This window comes from Colias croceus, chromosome 12, assembly GCF_905220415.1.
Source record: "Colias croceus chromosome 12, ilColCroc2.1".
In the NCBI taxonomy this organism is placed as follows: domain Eukaryota; kingdom Metazoa; phylum Arthropoda; class Insecta; order Lepidoptera; family Pieridae; genus Colias; species Colias croceus.
Window position 1 is genome coordinate 9,775,997 of NC_059548.1, and position 21,259 is coordinate 9,797,255.

The 21,259-nt window shown below is 34.5% G+C and overlaps 1 protein-coding gene and 1 non-coding gene across 3 annotated transcripts; both read right to left on the bottom strand.

Moving 5' to 3' along the window:
- Positions 1-388: 388 nt before the first annotated feature.
- Positions 389-20,261, bottom strand: LOC123696517 (valine--tRNA ligase). 2 transcript variants are annotated; one of them, XM_045642777.1, is made up of 20 exons: positions 20,007-20,261; positions 19,503-19,670; positions 16,390-16,523; positions 15,457-15,615; positions 14,718-14,979; positions 14,121-14,251; positions 13,499-13,596; positions 13,056-13,180; positions 10,660-10,805; positions 10,111-10,320; positions 9,426-9,522; positions 7,769-7,954; positions 7,106-7,212; positions 6,425-6,652; positions 5,867-6,008; positions 4,638-4,811; positions 3,380-3,574; positions 2,358-2,522; positions 1,399-1,512; positions 389-755 (listed from the first exon to the last, which is right to left on the bottom strand). In XM_045642777.1, exons 1-20 carry the CDS (start codon positions 20,169-20,171, stop codon positions 522-524), a joined length of 3,240 nt encoding a protein of 1,079 aa, XP_045498733.1. In that variant the 5' UTR covers positions 20,172-20,261; the 3' UTR covers positions 389-521. The 2 variants fall into 2 exon arrangements, with proteins under 2 accessions (XP_045498733.1, XP_045498732.1); XM_045642776.1 differs by lacking the exon at positions 9,426-9,522 and having other exon boundaries at positions 10,131-10,320.
- Trnap-cgg lies at positions 3,998-4,074 on the bottom strand. The gene is given in 2 exon segments: positions 3,998-4,033; positions 4,038-4,074. It is a non-coding gene; the product is annotated as a tRNA-Pro (tRNA).
- Positions 20,262-21,259: the final 998 nt, after the last annotated feature.

Sequence of the window (21,259 nt, forward strand, 5' to 3'; positions counted from 1 at the left end):
CATTTTGAATATGTATAGTGCTACACCATCACATACTTGCCTTGCTCTGTGACATACACCATGCTACACGGATCTTTTGGATCACGTTACTGTGCGCTACTGTCTTAGAGTTACTATATATATTTTTAATATTGTATTAATAAATCTAAATCCACTAGGTACATTCTGTAACTAGCTTACCGCTCGCGGCTTCGTCCGCATTGACTTAAACCTAATAAATTATATACTAAAACTTTCTTCTTAAATCACTCTATCTTTAAAAAAAACCGCACCAAAATCCAATGCGTAGTTTTAAAGATTTAAGCATACATGAGGACATAGGGACAGAAAAGGCGACTTTGTTTTATACTATGTAGTGATAGGAAAAGGAAACAAATAAAAAAAAACATAGACGTAAAAATAATTTATTGTATAAAACGGAAATAAATAGCTTACATAGATCGTGACCTTGAACACTTTTAATTTTAAACAAAAAATGCAAGTGACTCTAAACAGCATATAATATTATCTATACATAAAGATCAGTTTTTACTCATTTCCATAATATTTTTCAATGTTTGCATGGCTTTATTGAGTTTTTCTAGTTCTCCTTTGATTTGTTTGAGTTTTTCAGAGTTGGCCGTTTGAACGTCGGCGGGAACTTTATTAGCGTAGTCGTCTACGGCCATCGCTTGGTTTAGCTTTTTCAATGTTTGCTCTAAAGTTTGTTCTTTCTTCACTATCTTTTGAATCTCCTTTTCCGCGTCGATGAGACCCTGGAAATAAATTATTGTAAGATGTATTCGCTTTATCTATTTTATTTTAATTTTTAAGGGGTCTTAATTTCGTTTCATATCTTTATATTATACGGAGTAGTCTATAATAGCTTAATAGCTTTCCGCCCGCGGCTACTCCCGCGTAGTTTCCGTTCCCGTGGGATTTCCGGGATTAAACCTATCCTATGTGTTAATCCAAGTTACCCTCTGCTAAATTCCATTATAATCGGTTCAGTAGTATTTGCGTGAAAGAGTAACAAACAAACACACACACACACATATCCTCACAAACTTACGCATTTATAATATTAGTAGGATAATATGTATGTCATTTAAAAACAACCACGACAATATATATATATATATATATCTCAATTAGTAATAAATTATTAATAAACCAAAAAAAACTACTAAACTGACTTTAAAAATTGTTTTTATCAACAAAACGTACTACATTCCAAAGATACTTGGTGCTTATTATTTATCCTTTTTTGCCTTTCACATAAATAAGTAAGCCCATAGGATCTTAATAAAAAAAATGCATTTTTGATGCGATAATTTTGAAATTTTTACGTTACGTTATACCTTTCAAAAACATCAATATTTTTTTTAATTTCTCATTGAAATTGTAAAAAAAACTCACCATCAAGGACAGATGTACTTCAATTTTATCCGAAATCGGTAGAATCGAGCAGCCGATCGGCGGCGCTTCGGCTACAAAACGACTATTTGCGAGACACTCCATCTTTTTGAACACCTGAAAAAATTATTATGCAAGATAAAAAAACGACGTGTGTCACTCGGGGAGTGGGGCGGTTGCGCTATTGCATGCTATGCCTTCAAGCCACACCTCCGCCCCAAGGAGTGGGGAGCGTGAGGTTTTTTCGTTACGGAATTTCTCGATTCGGTCCCCGCGCTCAAGGCCCGCGATAGAAGCTATGCAATAGCTTAAAACTTAAAACACGCATTAATAAATTTATTTAAAATTCTTGTTATTTTTCATCAATCCTTGACAAGTGTATAAAGTTTGTGTTAAATCTGTCTTTTTGAAGTAGGTCAAGTCATGTCTAAAGGAGTCGGTTACATACAAACATGCAGGCGAAGGTAAAAATATTTTTAAAGACAAGAGTGGTGATAACACTTTGATGTGCTTTTACTATACAGGGTGTCCCACTATCGGTATACTAAGCGCAAAGGGACTTCTAGTTTTGCATACACTGATCACGTAAAAAATACGTAAACAACAAAATTACGTCAAAAATTGTTTGCTAAATTTTTCCTTAAAATTCATTTCTTCTCTAGTTTCACACAGCCGGCATATACTTCTTCGCTAATGTGAGCATTTTGTCTATGAAAACATAATCTTAAACGACAGCTCACGTGCTGGTGGCAAAGTTGGGCGGGTTGCTTGTTATGGGTGTACACATAGTTTTAAGAATTCATCTAAGTATGCGGAAAAAAATGCGTCTTGAATTTTATTTTTTACGTACTCAGCGTGTGCAAAACTATAACCACCTTTAAGCTTAGTATACCAACAGTGGGACACCCTGTATAGTTACTATAAATAAAAATTTTTATTATATATCATGATATTAATTTTACCTCTTTCAAATGTTCCAAATCGTCGCTAAGGACCAGATACACGTCCGTTTTGGTCTTATTCGGCACCGTATACTCGGACCTGGTGGACCGGATCGCGTGGACCATTTTCATCACTTGCTCCACGTCAGACTCTAGCTTCTTGCACTGCCATGGCGTGTCTTCGTCCTGAAAATATAACAATATTAAATGGTGGGAAAATTATTTCGTTTTAAAACTGTATAATTTTGGATTAGTCGCATTCAAAATTAATAGAGGTTTTAATATGACATTTAAATTAATATTAAATGGAACTTTAGGTGCAAAAAAGAGACGTGTGGCACTCGGAAACTGCCGCGGCTAGGTTAGTATCACGCTGTGACGGTCGGAGTGGGGGGTGTTAGGTTATTTTCGTTACGGAATTTCTGGATTCGGTCTCCACGCTCAAGCCCGCGATAGAAGCATAGAAGCTATACGATAGCTTAAAAAGAATTAAAAAGTTTCAACCTTTTCTCTAGTAAGTATTAATTTATACTAATATTATAAAGAGGAAAGGTTTATATGTATGTATGGTTTTCACGCATAAACTACTGAACCGATTATAATGAAATTTAGCACACATATAGAGGGTAACTTGGATTAATACATAGGATAGGTTTTATCCCGGAAATCCCACGGGAACGGGAACTATTCTTTTCAAAACGCGGGCGAAAAGCTTGTAACACATAAAGCTGTATAAAGACAGCACACACAGTATTATAATGCGAGTATACTGCCTTTATAATACTGTAAATAAATGATAAAAAAGGGCGTGTGTACTTATGTACACGCGTTAGAAGTTATACTTCTTTGGCGTATGGAAAAAAAATACTAGAATATAGGTACAACTTGAACATAGTTATCAATTTTCATACCACCTAGAACTAACTTCATGCTGTTAAATTTAGGTGTCGGTGTGCGCGCGCATCGTAAAAATTCACTCTCATCATTTTTCTCCATCGCGCCAAAAGAAGTATAACTTCAATAATAATAAAGGCAGTACTCACAGTGGGGTAAGGCGCGACACACACGGACGGGCAGGCCGCATCGCTCCTCGGCAACCGCTGGTAAAGCTCTTCAGTCACGAACGGCATGAACGGACTGAGCAGTTTTAGCCCGTACTCTAGTACGGTGTAGAGCGTTCGGCGAGCGGCCGCCTGCTCGTGTGGGGAGCCTTGTGTGAACACGGGTTTTAGGTATTCCTGGAATTATTAAATTAAAAAAATTGGTTGTTTGTAAAGTAGGTTTACGATCGAGATGTTTACGTGATAACATAATGCAGTGGCAACGCTCGAGATGAGACGGGAGATCGGTCCGTCTCTCTCTCGTTATACCTGCGATCGCGCTCGTGAGGTTTCGGTGTGACACAAGTTTCTGAACATGTCACCCGACTAAAACGATTTTAAAGACGTTATCACGTCAAAAAATATTGTCAACAATTATAGAAAAAAAAACGTTGTTAAAGATAGAACGAAATTTATTGTCTAAAAAGTAGTAGTGCATCTATATATTCTATTTTGAATTGTTCGTTTTCATTTTATATAACAAATTAAGTTTTCTCTCCGTTTTAAACGGTTCAATTAAAATGTTTCTGTTATAAATTTATAAAGAATAGAAAAAATTCGATCACGAGGCGGGACTCGAACCCGCATCCTTTCGCGCCATTCCGAGGCGGATGCCTAACCAACTCAGCCACTCGTGACCCGCCCGAGCGATCGAATTTATTCTATTCTTTCAGTTTTATGTGTCTGAATGTGTCTTTTTCTAATCTTTATAAATTTATATTTATAAAGCATTTGAATGCCATAAAACCAAAAATATAAATTCAATGTTTCTGTTACTCTATTTTTGTTTTGCTAGATAAAGGTATGTTTATGTCAATGTATTAGATGAACATGTTGATGTTTAAGATCATAGCATCGTGATTATATTATACCGTGTTTATAATGCAGTTAATATCGCCGAGTTTAATTTCTGGTGATCGAAATTTGAAGATCATAATCAAAGTTATTTAGTATCAAACAATTCTCAATCAATTAAGGATACATTGTTCTCAAATAATTTCATTGCGATTATCAAACAAATATTTATTCATTTATTTTTTTAATTCATTCATAGAAGAATATGTATATTATGTATATTGTATATTAAAAAATGTTATCTTCCATTATTTCAATTCCATGTCTTACATATCCTTTCTGGCCAAGTCTTACTTGAAAATTTAATTTAAAAATATTAAAACTTTAATAAACAAATAAAACTTACCAAATACACATCACACAGATCATAAAGCCACAGATTATAGCAATGCGTAGTGGCTGAGGGAAAGTCGTAGTTTTTGAAGCCCTCGTTGACTTTATTGACTGCCACGGCTAGTCTCGACATCATCCATTTGTCGATCATTGATAGATCATCTGGGAGGGGACCGGGCGTATGTACCTGAAAAAAAAATATTATGAAAAAAAAACTTGTGTGTTTCTGGTTTTATTAAGTGTGTAAAAAAATTATAATTGCCTGTAAAGTATATGTGGAAATCCATACTTAATATTATAAATGCGAAAGTAACTGTGTGTCTGTTACTCAATCACGCCTTAACTACTGAACCAAATTGCATGAAATTTGGTATAGAGATATTTTGATACCCGAGAAAGGACATAGGCTACTTTTTACCCCGGGGCATAGGATAGGTTTTATCCCGGAAATCCCACGGGAACGGGAACTATGCGGGTTTTTCTTTGAAAACGCGGGTGAAGCCGCGGGCGGAATGCTAGTAATATGAATATGTCAAAGGGAGTATGTTTGTGTTATTAAAATGTTATTAAAAAAGTCGCAGGACAATTTGAGAATTAATTTAAACAATATAAAATGAACTTAATCTTAAAAACCTTTTTATTCATATAAACTTTTACAAGTATTAAATAAATCTAATCACTACATACTACATAGTATAAAACAAATTCGCTCTCTCTGTCCCTATGTCCCTTTGTATGCTTAAATTTTTAAAACTACGCAACACTGTTTTTTTTAATAGATAGAGTGATTCAAGAGGAAGGTTTTGGTTGGTTGGTTGGTTTGGGTGGTAATTTATTAGGTTTTAGACAAAGCGGGCGAAGCCGTGGGCGGTAAGGTAGTATATTTCAAAATAAATCTGACGTTTTAAATGTATTTCTTAGAAAATCAAACATTTAGTAAAATTTTTGTGAATTACAAATTACTCATACATTAAACTTCGGCTATTCTTATTATTATTGAAGTTATACTTTTGGCGCGATGGAGAAAAATTATGAGAGTGAATTTTTTCGATGCGCGCGCACACCGACACCGAAATTTAACAGCATGAAGTTAGTTCTAGGTGCTATGAAAATTGATAACTATGTTCAAGTTGTATATTCTAGTGTTTTTTCCATACGCCAAAGAAGTATAACTTCTAACGCGTGTACATAAGTACACACACTCTTTTTTATTTTCTTTTTCTTTTTGAACACAAAACTTACCTCATAAACAGTGTCCTTCGGGAAGTACATAAGGGCAAACTTGGTAGCATTCCACAGTTTATTGCAGAAGAAACGATAACCCTGCACCCGCAGGATGTCCAAGTTGAGATCGCGCCCTTGAGTCATGGCGCACAGTGCGAACCTGAAATATATTCGATTTTTGTTATAAACATGTGTTTGTGTTAAAAAATTATTATTTGATTAAAAAACGTGGGTCGTAGTCTTTCCTCGTATTATTGGCCTTTTTATATAAACCAGACGCAAATCAGGTTGCTATTTGAGTAGTTTTTAAGGTGAATAACAAACATTATATAAAAAACTGTTCAATGGTATACTGGAAATGGTAACTAAAATTAACTCTCGGTTTGTAAATATGTATGTACGTATGTATGTATGTTTTTCACGCATAAACTACTGGACCGAATTTGGCACAGACAATCTTTAGACCCTGAGAAAGAACATAGGCTACCTTTTATTGCGATATATGAACGAGCGAAGCCGGGGCGGCCCGCTAGTTTATAATACATACGTATGTATTTTGACAACAGAAAGTATTACCTCAACGCATCAGTCCCGCACTCCGGTATCCCATTGGGATAGTCCTGTTTCTGGCCCAGTTTTGCCTTCTCCACCTCTTTGGGGTCCAGGTTCGAGTCCAGCAGCTGTTCGTGGAGCTGTTCCAGCGTGATGCCGGTCACCACGTCCACTGGGTCGATGACATTGCCCAGGGACTTGGACATCTTCCTGCCGTGGGCATCGCGCACCATAGGGTGCAGGTAGATTTCTCTGAAAAATTATTTGGGGCATAAGAAGGAAAAAAAATTGAAACCGCAATTAATTATTGCAGAATATTTTGTATAATACTTTCTATCTATATCATAGAAATATTTTCTAAGCATTGAGGTATGCAACTGTAAACTGTATTATGAGGGTAGTTAGAAATTAGAACTACCCTACAATGTCATGAAAAAAAAACTAACTGTGCACTTCATTAACTACGTATCGTAAAGTGTGAAACTATTATCATAATATATTTATTCGGTATTTAGTATTTTTGTACAATTAATGAATAATATATAAAATGTCATATTTTTTTGTATATCCAATGTTCAATAAACAATGGCGTGAAATTTTTCACCAATATTCCTTAAGATAGTCCTACATCAGAATTTTAATTCTAAATAATTCGATAGAAAAACATATTTCCGCAATAGAATTAAGCCTAAATCCCGCACTCACTTGAAAGGTAATTTGCCCATAAGCTTCTGGCCAAAGAACACCATCCTCGCCACCCAGAAGAACAGGATATCGTGACCCGTCTCCAGCAGTGTTGTTGGGTAGAATGCCTGCAAAACAATATCAAACTCAAAACGACTTGTTTTTAACCGACTTCAAAAAAAAGGAGGAGGTTATTACAAATAAATGATTCTGGGGATTGATGTTTGAAAATATGTCTGTGAATCAAAAGCGTTATCTAACGTCAAAAAGTGGCGAAGGTGTTTAAATACCTCTATTTTACTATGCATTTTCTCAATTTGAAGTGTTTTTATGTAATAATAAATACCCTTTTTTCTTTTCTACAGAACTATTAAACAAACTTAAAATTGGGGTTTCACAAGAAAATTAAGGTGCATACAGCGACATGTATTTTTATCTCTGTCAACTAAAAGGTCGGGAAACCTTTTTGAGTTCATATTTACACTACTTAGACCATTATGCACACAGACGGTCTTACTAATAAAATGTTACCCATTCGCTATGCAATGGATTAGTTATTGCAATAACCTGTCCTGTTTGTATGATTGACTTTTCATGTGAGAAAGAGCAGGAGTTTATATGGTAGAAAATGGTAGAAATTTATCCATTGTTTAACTTTTTATTAGTAAGGCCGTAAAAGCTCACCTTCAAATCATCAGTATTATCCGGCCAGCCGAATATAGCGAACGGAAACAGGCCTGACGAGAACCAGGTATCCAGTACATCATCATCCTGCTTCACGCTAATATCTTCTACTGGGACATTGTACTTTTTGGCGGCTTTTTGTAACGCCTCCTCTTGCGTATGCGCTGATACCCATAGCTCTTCCGTCTATTGGATTGAAGTTCAAATTTTAATATAAAACACTATCTATCTAGCACATGCTAATAAATAGCTATATATATAAATAGTTGCGTTTGTATACATATACAAACGCAACTATGCCAAAAAAAAAGTTACGTGAAAAAAGTATGATACACATTTTTCGATTAAAATCGACAAAACAAAAGTTAGAACATGTTGCAAGAACCACTACCGTTGCACCGGTGCGGTCAGGTGTGCGAAGCCATGTCACTATCCTTTGTATCATTACAATTTAATCAATTTTTTAACATACAATTTTCATTCAAAACTGAAAATGAATAGAACAAAAAGAAAACAATTCCAAAAATCAAGCATCACGTAATCACGCAAACAAGAATCACTACGTCAATCGAAAAAATTAAAACAATCGAAAAAAAACTAAAAAAATTACAAAAATCATACATCACGGTGCCTAGTCAAACGAGAAAAAACACTAAAAACAAGCATTATTCTTAAAAACGCAGAAACAAGCACGTGTAACCACAAGCTGTGCGTACAAACGTGCGCGGGCTGTGTGCTGGCTCCCACGCGCCCCAAACGAATACGTTAGATATACTCTTAGATGTAGCTTTTTTATACTATAATCATTAATCGATTATTTTAACACACAACCTCTATTAAAAAAATGTGTGCGTGTACTAGTTGTACACACGTAAGAAGTGAAACTTTTTTATGACCTTCTTTTTCAAAAAATAATTTACTATATGCAACTTTACAGAAATACGTCGAATCACGCGTGGTAGGGATAAGAAAAAGATAGCGCGTAACGGAAAAATGTCACGCGTAACGAAAAATTGTTACACAAAAATTTTTTCCAACCCCGATCAAGAAGTTTCACTTAAAAAATAAAAGCATAACGGTGCCTAAACGCAAGTCAAACAAAGAACGAATACGTTAGATATAGCTTTTTTATACTATAATCATTAATAAACTATTTTAACACACAACCTCCAATAAAAAATCGAAAAAAGAAAAAAAGCATCACGGTGCCTAAATTAACAAACAAAGATCAGAAAAAACAAGCACGAGTAACATACGTGCGCGTGCTGTGTGCCCCAAACGAGTGTAGACAGCTATATCACTACTACACACTATTTATTTAACAAACAATTTTTTTTATATCCAACTTCTATTTAAAAACAAAATCAAAAAGAAACGAAATAAAAAATTGTACAATTCAAGCATCACGATTCCTAAACGCAAGTCAAAAAAATGTTTGTCTGTAAAGTCGGTTTACTGACTATAGTTGAACGTGACAACGTCCGATTGTGCTTCTTTGTCGCTCGTTCCGCGCTCTCGCTCGCACTTCAAGCCTTTCATGGAACGCCTCAGATGAGTCAGAGCGAGGTAACGCCGCATGAGTCATGTTTTTTCGTGCGTGCAGCCGGCTTTATCGAATAATAAGACGTTGTCACGTCAACAAGCACGATTTACATACGTGCGCGTGGTGTGTGCGGGCGGGCACGCGGCGCGCAGCCTTGCGCCGCCCCGAGCGCGTGCGGCGCCGGAGCGGACGCGTGTATGTTGTTACGTCACTGCCCTTCGACATTTTGTTTATTTTAATTATTCATTTTCATACAAATATAATTATTCAATATATAAGTTACTAGATTTCCGCCCGCGGCTTCGCCCGCGCAGTCAAAGAAAAACCTGTAATTTCCCCGGGATAAAAAGTAGCCTATGTCCTTTCTCGGGTATCAAAATATCTCCATACCGAATTTCATGAAAATTGGTTCAGTAGTTTAGGCGTGATTGAGTAACAGACAGACAGACAGACAGAGTTACTTTCGCATTTATAATATTAGTATGGTTAACGCACCGAATCTGCCCTAGATATTTTTATAATTTCTTTTTACATACTAAGCGAATCAGAATATACAAGACAACAAAGATAGAGAAAATCAATGACCAATGGATTGGCTGTTTTTATAGACCTCTTACTTACAGAATAATAATCATAATTATAACAGACGTTTTTATTTTAGTAGCAGACTAACAGACAAGAGGATTTAGGAATAAACTAATTATTTCTAGCACTTTATTTTTGTAATAGTTCAAAGACCAGGTAAGATTTTTAAGATATTTCTTCCTTCTTATCTAGCACATCTATACTTAATAAGAACCTACTACACCAAAACCTCACCTTTTCCGGCACAGTAACCCGGTACGCGGGTATCTGGTGTCCCCACCAGAGCTGGCGGGAGATGCACCAGTCCCTTATATTCTCCATCCAGTGGTACCACGTCTTCTCGTGGCTGTCTGGGATTATTTTCAGATCGCCATTTTTGACCGCTTGAATCGCGTCCGCCGCCATTTTGTCGCAGCGTATGTACCTATGAGATATTTTTTTTTTTTTTCAGTACTAATTTATAGTTTTTCGTTTATAGTAGATGTACAAGCATTATTTTATATTAAACGCATTTCTAAGTGATAATAAACAATTTTTAGATTTTATTACATAATTAAATATAACAAATAAACATTATTCGTCGATTTCAGTAATAAATAACACCCTCACAAACACATTTCCAAATGGAAATTCCATGAAATAACTGCAAAAATTAAAAATTTCCACCAAAGATATAATTTCCATCCGGAAATTCTGATTAGAAAATAAATTTCCACACGGAAATTCCGATAGGAAATAATTTTCTCGCGGAAATTCCTCTCACCACTGGGGCTTCAGCATCGGTTCCACCACATCCTTCGATCTACTGCAGAGCGGCACCACCATCGCGTGGTCTTTCGTCTCGCGGTACAACTTCTTCTCTTCAAGCACTTTGATTATTTCGCGACGGACGTCGAAACGCTTTTTGCCCTGATAATAAAAAAAGGGTATAAGGATACATAAAATAAATAATGAAAGAATAAATATAAAGTCAACTAGGTTATTGTTACAAAAACGCTCGTAATAGCAACTAAATTATAAATAATCATTGATAGGTTTACCACTATAGTAGAGCCATTTTAATAGGCAACATTTGACAGTTCAACAAAATTCAACAACGTAACCTAGTAACGACGACATAGAATAACATGATATTTCGTTTTGTTAGAACTGCACGTTTGCTTAACTTTTTTCAATTATGATTACATATTTATAATAATAATGACCGATACAAGTAATTTTAGGATTTGATTTTACTGATAAACCATTCTAAACATAATAAAAAATTTCTGATTCAAAGAACTGACGTCGCTACAATTTTGTGTCAATAAACCTTTTTTCTTTTTAAATACCAGAGACGTTACTCTAAAAATCGAAATCTGACATCTAGAATCGAATCAAGAAGCTTATATCCTCTAATACACTGGAGATTGCACTATGACCATTAACTTGAAACAAGAAACTATGACATTCAATGACGTCAGTCATGTTATTTGTCTCTTTCTGTCGAGTGACCACGCTGGTTTGTAAATTCAGGATTTTTCAAAATAGAAAAAACTAAAAATCATGGTCTATAAATAATAACGACATATATTTTTAACAGTATTTATATTATAATATTATGGTCATACTTTATAGGTAGGTACATACAATTTTAATTGGTATAGAATGATAGTTATAAATAACTTTTGGCTACAAAGCTTGGATATGAACCGATATATAGCATTAACATCCTTTGTAAATAGAGGAAAGTTGTGTTTTGCATCAGATGCTGTTTACCAAATTGTTAGCTACTCAGATCTTCTTTTTAAACGCGTTGCTTCGACGGGTCAATTTCAAGCCAGAATCATCAAAGAAAAACTGTTTATAGCAGCCTTGCACAAATTTCAGCTAACTTTACAAAGTTTATTTTTCAAAAGGTATTTTTTTCTGGGTCGTAATCCTCAGTAACCTTGATGGGCACATATATTTCTTTTTATTTTACTTTTTGGAAAGCTGAAATACGTAAAACAAAAAATATGAGGTAAGTTAAAAAAGTATAAATTTCAATGTAAAAACGAACAATCTTATAACTACATGTGAGTGCAATACCGATGTCATGTGTTGTTTCATTACTAGTAACAATCTTTAAAATGGTGTTCTAAATTTTCATCATAATATTGTTATTACAATATATTCTCTTCGCTATCCATAAAAACTCGTCATCATGGTTACCTTACTTGTTAAATCTGTTTATTGAAAACTTGTTGAAAAATGATAAAGTATTAGGGAAATAACAAATTTAACATGACTGCTTACTAAAATGATGCTAAATTAGACAATTTTTGCCATTGAAATGATTCTAAACAGGTAAAGGCAGGAGTATTGAGGAATATTGTAAATAACGTAAATATACACTTGCCTGTGAAATTCTATGCCAGAATTTGGTGTCCAAACACTTCTGCAATTTTGCACAATACAATGCATTCTTTATATTCGGAAAATATTCATTAAATAAGCAACAATATTAACTTAAATATTCGAAGCGACGCAATTTTTTTGACACACATGCCATATTGACAAAGTGAGAGTTGCTACAATTTTATTATGGTGACTACCCATAATCAGGGAGTATCGCTTTTTAATAATTGGTTCAGATACTTAGTTTATTTAGCATAAATAATAATTGTCTCATCCAACAATGCTTCTGAATGACGTTGTTGGCAATTTATCAACAAACTCATGTACAAAAACTAACCTTTTGCACAGAATATTACAGCATACATAGTAGCCTTGGGAAAACTTCGTATTAACAGTGGCAATACCAAGTTAGGTGTGAAAGTGATAAAAAACATGAACTGGGCAATATTTTCTTGTTACACGTCAATGTTCATACCGAAATCTCCAGTGTATTAGATATAAGCTTCTTGAATCGAATGCATTGATTACTTGGGAATAAAAATTATCATAAATTATTGACATGTGTTTCAAGTTCGATTGACAAATGTTTCAAGTCCGTATCGATTAATTTACTTTAATCGATGTTTTTAAGCAGGTTACCACCCTATGAAGATAAAATTGATAGACGTCAAATGTTGCCTATTAAATTGGCTCGACTATAATTTTATAACTCCAATAAAAAAAAAACAACAAACACATATATAAATCTTGATATCCTTGTAATAAGGTTCAATATCTCACCGAGAAAGGTCCACAATTGTCCAGCAGTTTACCCTCATCATCAAAAATGTTGATGAAAGGCAGATTATGCCGTTTGCCAATCTCGTAGTCGTTTTGATCGTGGGCGGGCGTTATTTTCACAGCACCTGATTTGATAACACTTATTATATATTTTCTTTTCAATTATTATGATTTATTTTGTGTATGAGAGTCTTGTTAACTTGTACATATACCTAACATCTACATTCCGCAAATAAAGATAGTTTTAATTTTAATTTAAATACATTGTTTTGTGTTGTATTGAATTGTATATTATAATAACTTTATAAAACAGTTGCGACAAATAATTTGTATTATTTGTAGTAATATTTTTGACATTCTAATTTCTAAGAGCGAATTTATGAAATAATTTGACCTTAAAATCCGGTTAAATCACTTGTTTTTATATAAAAAATACAACTAACCAGTTCCAAAGGCCATATCGACATATTCATCGGCAATGACAGGCAACTTCCTGTTCAGTATTGGATGTACCAACTTCTTGCCTATTAGATTCTTGTATCTGGAAACACAATTTTCATGGTAAAAAGTTGGATAAATCTAGATTTATTTTTTATACACAAGCACTAAATCTATCCAGAAGGACCAGTTTATGCCAGTCAATATTATTTAGATCTAGATTCTAGGTCCGAGTCCAAGTTATTATTAGCATTTTTAGTTATTTAAAATAAAAAAATCCTAGACATTCTTGTGTTACCCTCGCAATAGGTTTCAAGTATTTCCTCGTAAATAAAATTGCAAAAAATATCTTAAATCTATATAAATAAAAATGAAACCCGTTTCGCGTTGTCATCACGTGTGAACGGGTGGACCGATTTCGATAATTCTTTTTTTATTATATTCCTTGAAGTACGAGGATGGTTCTTATGTAGAGAAAACGTAAATATGTACCACGAGCGAAGCCGAGGCGGACCGCTAGTATTTCATAAAAAAGAAACCTAAAAGTAAGATGGAATTTTTCGACACTTATAAAAAATTTTCTACACGATCACCAATCCAAAATATTTTTTTACATAATTTACATACCTCTCATCATTAGGATGCACAGCCACGGCCACATCACCCAGCATGGTCTCCACACGAGTGGTGGCGACCACCACCTCACCGCTACCATCTTCGGATTTGTATGCAAAATGGACAAGCACACCGAATTCCACCTGTTTGGGATTTTTTTTAGATTAAGCATGGGAAGAATTTATTAAATAAATTTTGTTATAGCTACAAAACTAATTCATAATAATTCTATGATAATATAAGTTAACAGTGGATAGTGGACAATATAATTTTGAAATTATGAAAAAAAAAAATTATTATTATTTGCACAAAAATTGTAATTCTTTCTCTTGTAAAATTTATTTTCTCTATTGAGAGTTTGTAGGATTTGATCTAACTTTTTTACAATGAAATATAATATGATGAACTATAATAATATATGATGAATATATGATGTTCATCATAATATTATTATATGATGATAAAATATAATATATGATGAATCATTGCCATTTGCCATCCTTCCTAACAAAACATTATTCCACCACTCACAACCTCTCATTGCAAAATCAACCTTCTTACAATCTACATAAGATCATTTACACAGAGATCTTATAAATAGTACGTTACCTTATTATCATACCCCGGTATAGACAGCATAGTACGTCCAGTCAACTCCACTTTGTCCACTTCAATATCCGATATCGCACTTTTCAGCGTACACGACCAGTTCACAAGTCTGTTAGCCCGGTAGATATCCCCGGAATCGTGTAGACGGATGAACGCTTCCTTCACAGCTCGGCACATCACTGGGTCCATTGTGAAGCGTTCTCGAGACCAGTCTAGAGAGGAGCCTAGGGAGCGTAGTTGCTCGTAGATACGGCCACCTTTTCTGGATTTGATTAATTAATTAATATAAAATTTAATTATCTAGCATGCGAATAAAATATTCAACACATATTGGGATGGTACATTTGTAAAGAATAGAAAAAAAAACGATGAAACCCGCGTATTCAAGGACGACAGTTTCGAACCCCGCCTCGATTTTTTTCTATTATTAAAAAAATATAATTAAAAAAGCATTTGAATGCTATGAAACTAAATATTAAATTCACATATTATGGAAATGCTACCGATCCATTTGTTATTTTCATTTTTTTTAAAGTAGTGTTTTGAATTTATCACTGTTTGATTTTAGTGTCACAAATCCACACATCAATGAAACAATAGAGCCAATTAGATAGATCAACAATATAATAAATCGGTTTCAAAATTTATTCAATCTTCTACCATGGTATCTTACTACTATGTACTTCTATGGTGGTTACCATAGCAAGAAGTTACTAAATAATTAATGCAGAACACTCACTCTTCCTTCCACTTCCAAACTCGCTTGATAAACTCCTCTCTCCCCAGATCGTGTCTCGTCTTCTTCTCCTCGCGCCATAGTTTCTTCTCCACCACAACTTGCGTCGCGATACCGGCGTGATCGCAACCGGGATTCCAAAGCGTTGTTCGACCATTCATTCTAGGAAAATAAATATGTGTCATAAAATTTTAAAGTTTGTAAGTATGGATGGATGTTTGTTATTCTTTCACGCAAATACTATACTACTATACCAATTACAATGAAATTTGGTATGTAGGTAGCTGAAGACCCAGAATAATAAATCTTTTATCACGTAAATCCCATGGAACTATGCGGGTTTTTCTTTTAAAACGTGGGCGGGAATCTAGTACTATAATATGAGAATATGGTTTAGGATTTATAATTTTCATTATCAATATCATTTACAATAAAATGCTTAATCTATACATATAATAAATCTGTAGAAGGGTCAATTCTGTACATTGAAAATATTGAAAAAATAAATAGCAGGGGGTGTTACTGGATCGATACCAAACCCAAATATGTTATTAAAAAAATTTTTGTCTGTCTGTCTGTCTGTCTGTCTGTATGTGAAGGCATCACGTGAAAACTAGCGGTTCGATTTCGATGAAACTTGGTATAATTATACCTTATTATCCTGGGCGTAAAATAGGATACTTTTTATCCTGGAAAAATACGTAGAAAAAAAATAATCTTAATTTTTCAGTTTTATCCATAGACATTGTTCCGTAGAACCGCGAACACACGTTGCGTATTATTATAGGCCTAGCCGTATTTGGGAATTGGGTCCAATAGATATTTATAAGATGTTATTGTCAGAGGTACTCAAAATGGATAAATAAACCATCCACGCGAAGACCGACATCCGCGCGGACGGAGTCGCGGGCGGAAGCTAGTAACAAAATAAATTACCTATGCCATCTTGTAATAGCGTCTTCAACAGCATTGGTAAGAGCATGGCCAAGATGCAAGCTCCCTGTCACGTTTGGTGGTGGAATGACCATGATAAATTGGCCTTTAGGATTTGGCTCCAATACAGACTTTTTCTGAAATAAATTTATAGATAATCACTACATAGTATAAAACAAAGTCACTTTCTCTGTCCCTTTGTATGCTTAAATCTTTAAAACTACGCAACGGATTTTGATGCGGTTTTTTTTAATAGATAGAGTGATTCAAGAGGAAGGTTTTAGTATATAATTTATTAGGTTTGAGACAAAGCGGGCGAAGCCGCGGGCGGTAAGCTAGTATAAGATAAAAGTCTTCTTAAAATTTTGAATAATATTCTACAGGGTTACAGGTAAAGTCGATGTAGATCCGTTAAGGGCATGTAGTACACATCATTTCTGAATGATTTCACTATGTAACCTCCCATCCTAAACTTAACCGTTTTCGAGATATTCGAGTTTTAATTTTTTTTATGAAAATGCCCAATTTTTCGGCTATTCAATTGAATATTTTGAATTTTTTTGACTCTTATGATTATTTTTTTGGTTTTTTACATGAAGAATGAGATGCTTAATTACCTCAATGACTAAAATTGCACGTAAGTTAACTAAATAGGTCATAGTAGACGATCGAAACTTAAGAAAATAAGTACAAATTATAAAAATATATTTTTCTTTTCTGGATATCTCAAAAAATTATTATGGCACTTGCTCTGCAGATGTGCTTAAAAACATCTACATTTTATCAGCTATCCAACGAGGTATAACACTCTAGGGTATTTATTAACCTCAAAGGTGAAACTTAGTTTCTAAGGCTACATGGCACTCAGAATAAATAGCCCTTATTTAATCTTATTAATTTGACTTAAGTTCAGCATCATCATTTCAGCCTACTGGCTTCCACTATTGAACATAGGCCTCCCTCGGCTAGGTACAACCTTCATGCATCCATCGATATCCCGCTATCCTGACCTAGGAGATCATTCAGTTTTATAGCATTTTTTTTTGTTCACATCGTCGATCGTACAAATAATGACCGTACGCCAACTATTACTTGAGCGTAAGTGACTAGTTACTGGCTATTGTTTGGAAAATAACGTAATCGGTGCGTTGTTAACGCTAGTTGGCATACAAAGTCACTCACGCTCAACTCATAGTTGGCGTACAGATCGTCGGTGATTGTAGTAAGCTAAATGAAACAATAAATCAGTTCAAAATAACATTTATTCACCTAATGTTTTTGAATAAAATTTTATAGTTCATGTTCTACGTGTCCACCTCTATTTCGCACACATTTTCTCATTCCTTCACGTGGTCCACTTTTCACTACACCATGTGGTTAATGTTCTTCTTATGTCGTTAGCAGCATTTCAACAGCACACAAGCAGCATCCTTTCTTTGAGAACTTCCACTAACGATATGGGGTTGGGCTCACTGTAAACGAGGCTCTTCATGTGCCCCCATACATAAAAATCAATGGGGGTCAGGTCGGGACATCTGGGTGGCCAGGGTAAAGGCCAACCTCGTCCAATCCATTTGTTAGGATAGTTACGTGTCCAACCATTCGCTAACGCTTCTTCTGAAATGAGCAGAGCAGCCATCATGTTGAAACCACATGTCCCGCAGTAATTGTAATGGGAGATCATTAGTAGGTCACCTGAGTCACACACATAAGTCGTGTGGGAATCCGAAAGCACAATAATTCGCATCTACCATGGACGAATCGCATGAGCAGACTAAAATGGATGGCAAGCAAACAAACGACCAAATACAAAACAATGGGCATGTTGTATCCCCAAACTTGTTTTTGCACATTATTTTTCTCACTCTCATCTGCATAAATCGTAAGTTTTCTCGCTCACACGCACCGGATTAACTTGAAGGACAATAGCCGAGGGACCCGTTAGACCTACTACCTGAACCTTTTCAACTGTGTTTTTCTCTATGAGTTTAAATACAACCATAGGTTGTTATACCTCGTTGGATAGCTGATAAAATGTAGATGTTTTTAAGCACATCTGCAGAGCAAGTGCCATAATAATTTTTTGAGATATCCAGAAAAGAAAAATATATTTTTATAATTTGTACTTATTTTCTTAAGTTTCGATCGTCTACAATGACCTATTTAGTAAACTTACGTGCAATTTTAGTCATTGAGGTAATTAAGCATCTCATTCTTCATGTAAAAAACCAAAAAAATAATCATAAGAGTCAAAAAAATTCAAAATATTCAATTGAATAGCCGAAAAATTGGGCATTTTCATAAAAAAAATTAAAACTCGAATATCTCGAAAACGGTTAAGTTTAGGATGGGAGGTTACATAGTGAAATCATTCAGAAATGATGTGTACTACATGCCCTTAACGGATCTACATCGACTTTTCCTGTAACCCTGTATATGTTAAATGGCTTTAATTATTCATTCTTCCTATAATTGTGTGGAGATAAACGATTGCCTTGTATTTTGATTTAAATTGAAATTGCATTGTTATGACATTAATTTTTCACATAGCATGTGGACAATTTATTATACTGTAAAGTACTGTGTTAAATGCAATCAAAATCAAAAATACCATACATGGTTTAATATTAATTCCTATAACATACCTGATAGTGTTGTTTTATTTATTACATTAGCTTAAAAATCAATAAAGATTGTTATATACTACAGGAATGATAACAAAAATTTGATAGTGCAATTTTTGTTTATTATATTCTTATAACATTATGAGATAACATGAGATAATGCAAGCATAATAAATTTTAAACTTTTGTAACTAACTGAATTAACGTAACATAAATGAAATGTACATAATATTACTTTCTCTTTTACCTGTAAACACTACCAGTGTTCTGTTCTTTATGTATCTCAATTTCTTTTGTGCAGTGTTACTAGTTGGCCCTGTTCAGTTCCTGTGGGATTTCCGGGATAAAACTTATCCTATGTGTTAATCCAAGTTACCCTCTATATGAGTGCTTAATTTCACTGTAATCGGTTCAGTAGTATTTGCGTGAAAGAGTAACAAACACACACATACACATCCTCACAAACTTTATAATATTACTAGTAGGACTAACCCCATATTCAGGTTTGAAGAATCCTTGCTTTTCCCACCAGGAATACCATGCCGCCTCCACGAATTTGGGGCTATAAGCATCTGGCATAGGTCCATTGATGTCCTTTTTCTCTCCCGGTGCAGTATTTGCTGTATATACTGCGCTTTCCTTTGTTTCTTTTACTTTTTTCTATAAAATAGAATATTATTGTTAGGTATTAATAAGTTTAAATTACAGTGGCTTGAGTAATATGAAGGTTTTATGAATAACATGAAGTTAGAAGTTCATTATAAGATATCATAGATATATTGAGGGGAGATTTAAAGTAGAATAAATGTAAGCATATGGGATAAACGCATGTATTCAGGAAATGATGCAACGTTCAAACAATACACGTAATATTCCTTTCACCTGAACATTTTCTAACCTACAATTTATATTATTTATTTTGATTTTTTAAACAATGTATAAAAAGTCAGCAATAATTTGAAAACTTTATGTGAGTTAAGCTTCTGCATAATCTACCTCAGGTTTATCTTTTGGTGCAGCTGGCGCAGTACTCTTCTTATCCAATTTGGCTTTAAGTTTTTCTAACTTAGCAGCCTTTTTAGCTTCTTTTTCCAACTGTTTAGCGGTCTTTTCCTGTGGTTGGTCGCCTGAGGGACAGTTTTCGGCATCTTTGTCACTCATGATTTAATAATTCTTTCTATTTCTAATTAAATAAAATAACGAGCATTTCCACGTCCACGCGAAATATTTTCCGATTTTCGAATTTATTGTGACACCAGACGTATGATTAATGACATTGACAATTGACATATTATGATGACACAATATTATGGTTTTGACCACAGATAATATAACACTATAGGGACTATATATCCTATAGCCACTTTAGGGCCATATAACACTAGCGGATTGCGAGCGTCTTCAAAGCGGAGCTTGTACGCTACGAATACGTTGCAGGTGCACAACGAACACGCCGCGGAAGTGCAACGAGTTCGCTGCGATATAGAAGCGTCGACGCCATTTTACATACTCTCGCACAAAAGCCAGCCCTTCCGCCTTGCCTAACTTCCATTCAATATTTCCATCGTTTCTATAGCACTCAATTTTTTAACCGTACTGTGGAAATGCACTTAACTAAAGATGTAACTGGAATAACAACTGGAGTTGTTGAAAAAGGTGGTATAAAATTGATTTACTAGGACTTTTATAATACATTCCAAAAGTATGTAACGACTGACCAGTATAATCTCTCCCATAGCAACGTATCATACGTATCATACGAAATTGCCCTTATATAACATACGTTACTTTATATATACTTATATATAAAGAGATTTTGTGAACCTATTTAAGAGCAAAGTGATAGTGAGTTGCTGGTTGCTTGATAAAATTTTCTATTCGCTGCTATTTATCTAATAATAAGATAGCCCTGTTTTAGGAGCTTTAACATTAATTATTTCACTAATGAACTTTCTTAATGAGCAATTATGTTATCTGATTGCATTTCGACAGAGATTTAATAGATAAAACAATAATTCAGCAACACTTTTCATTATTGCATGCTATTATGAAACTTATTCAATCCATACTAATATTATAAATTCGAAAGTAACTCTGTCTGTATGTCTGTCTGTTACTCAATCACGCCTTAACTACTGAACCAATTTGCACGAAATTTGGTATAGAGATATTTTGATACCCGAGAAAGGACATAGGATAGGTTTTATCCCGGAAATCCTACGGGAACGGGCTTTTCTTTGAAAACGCGG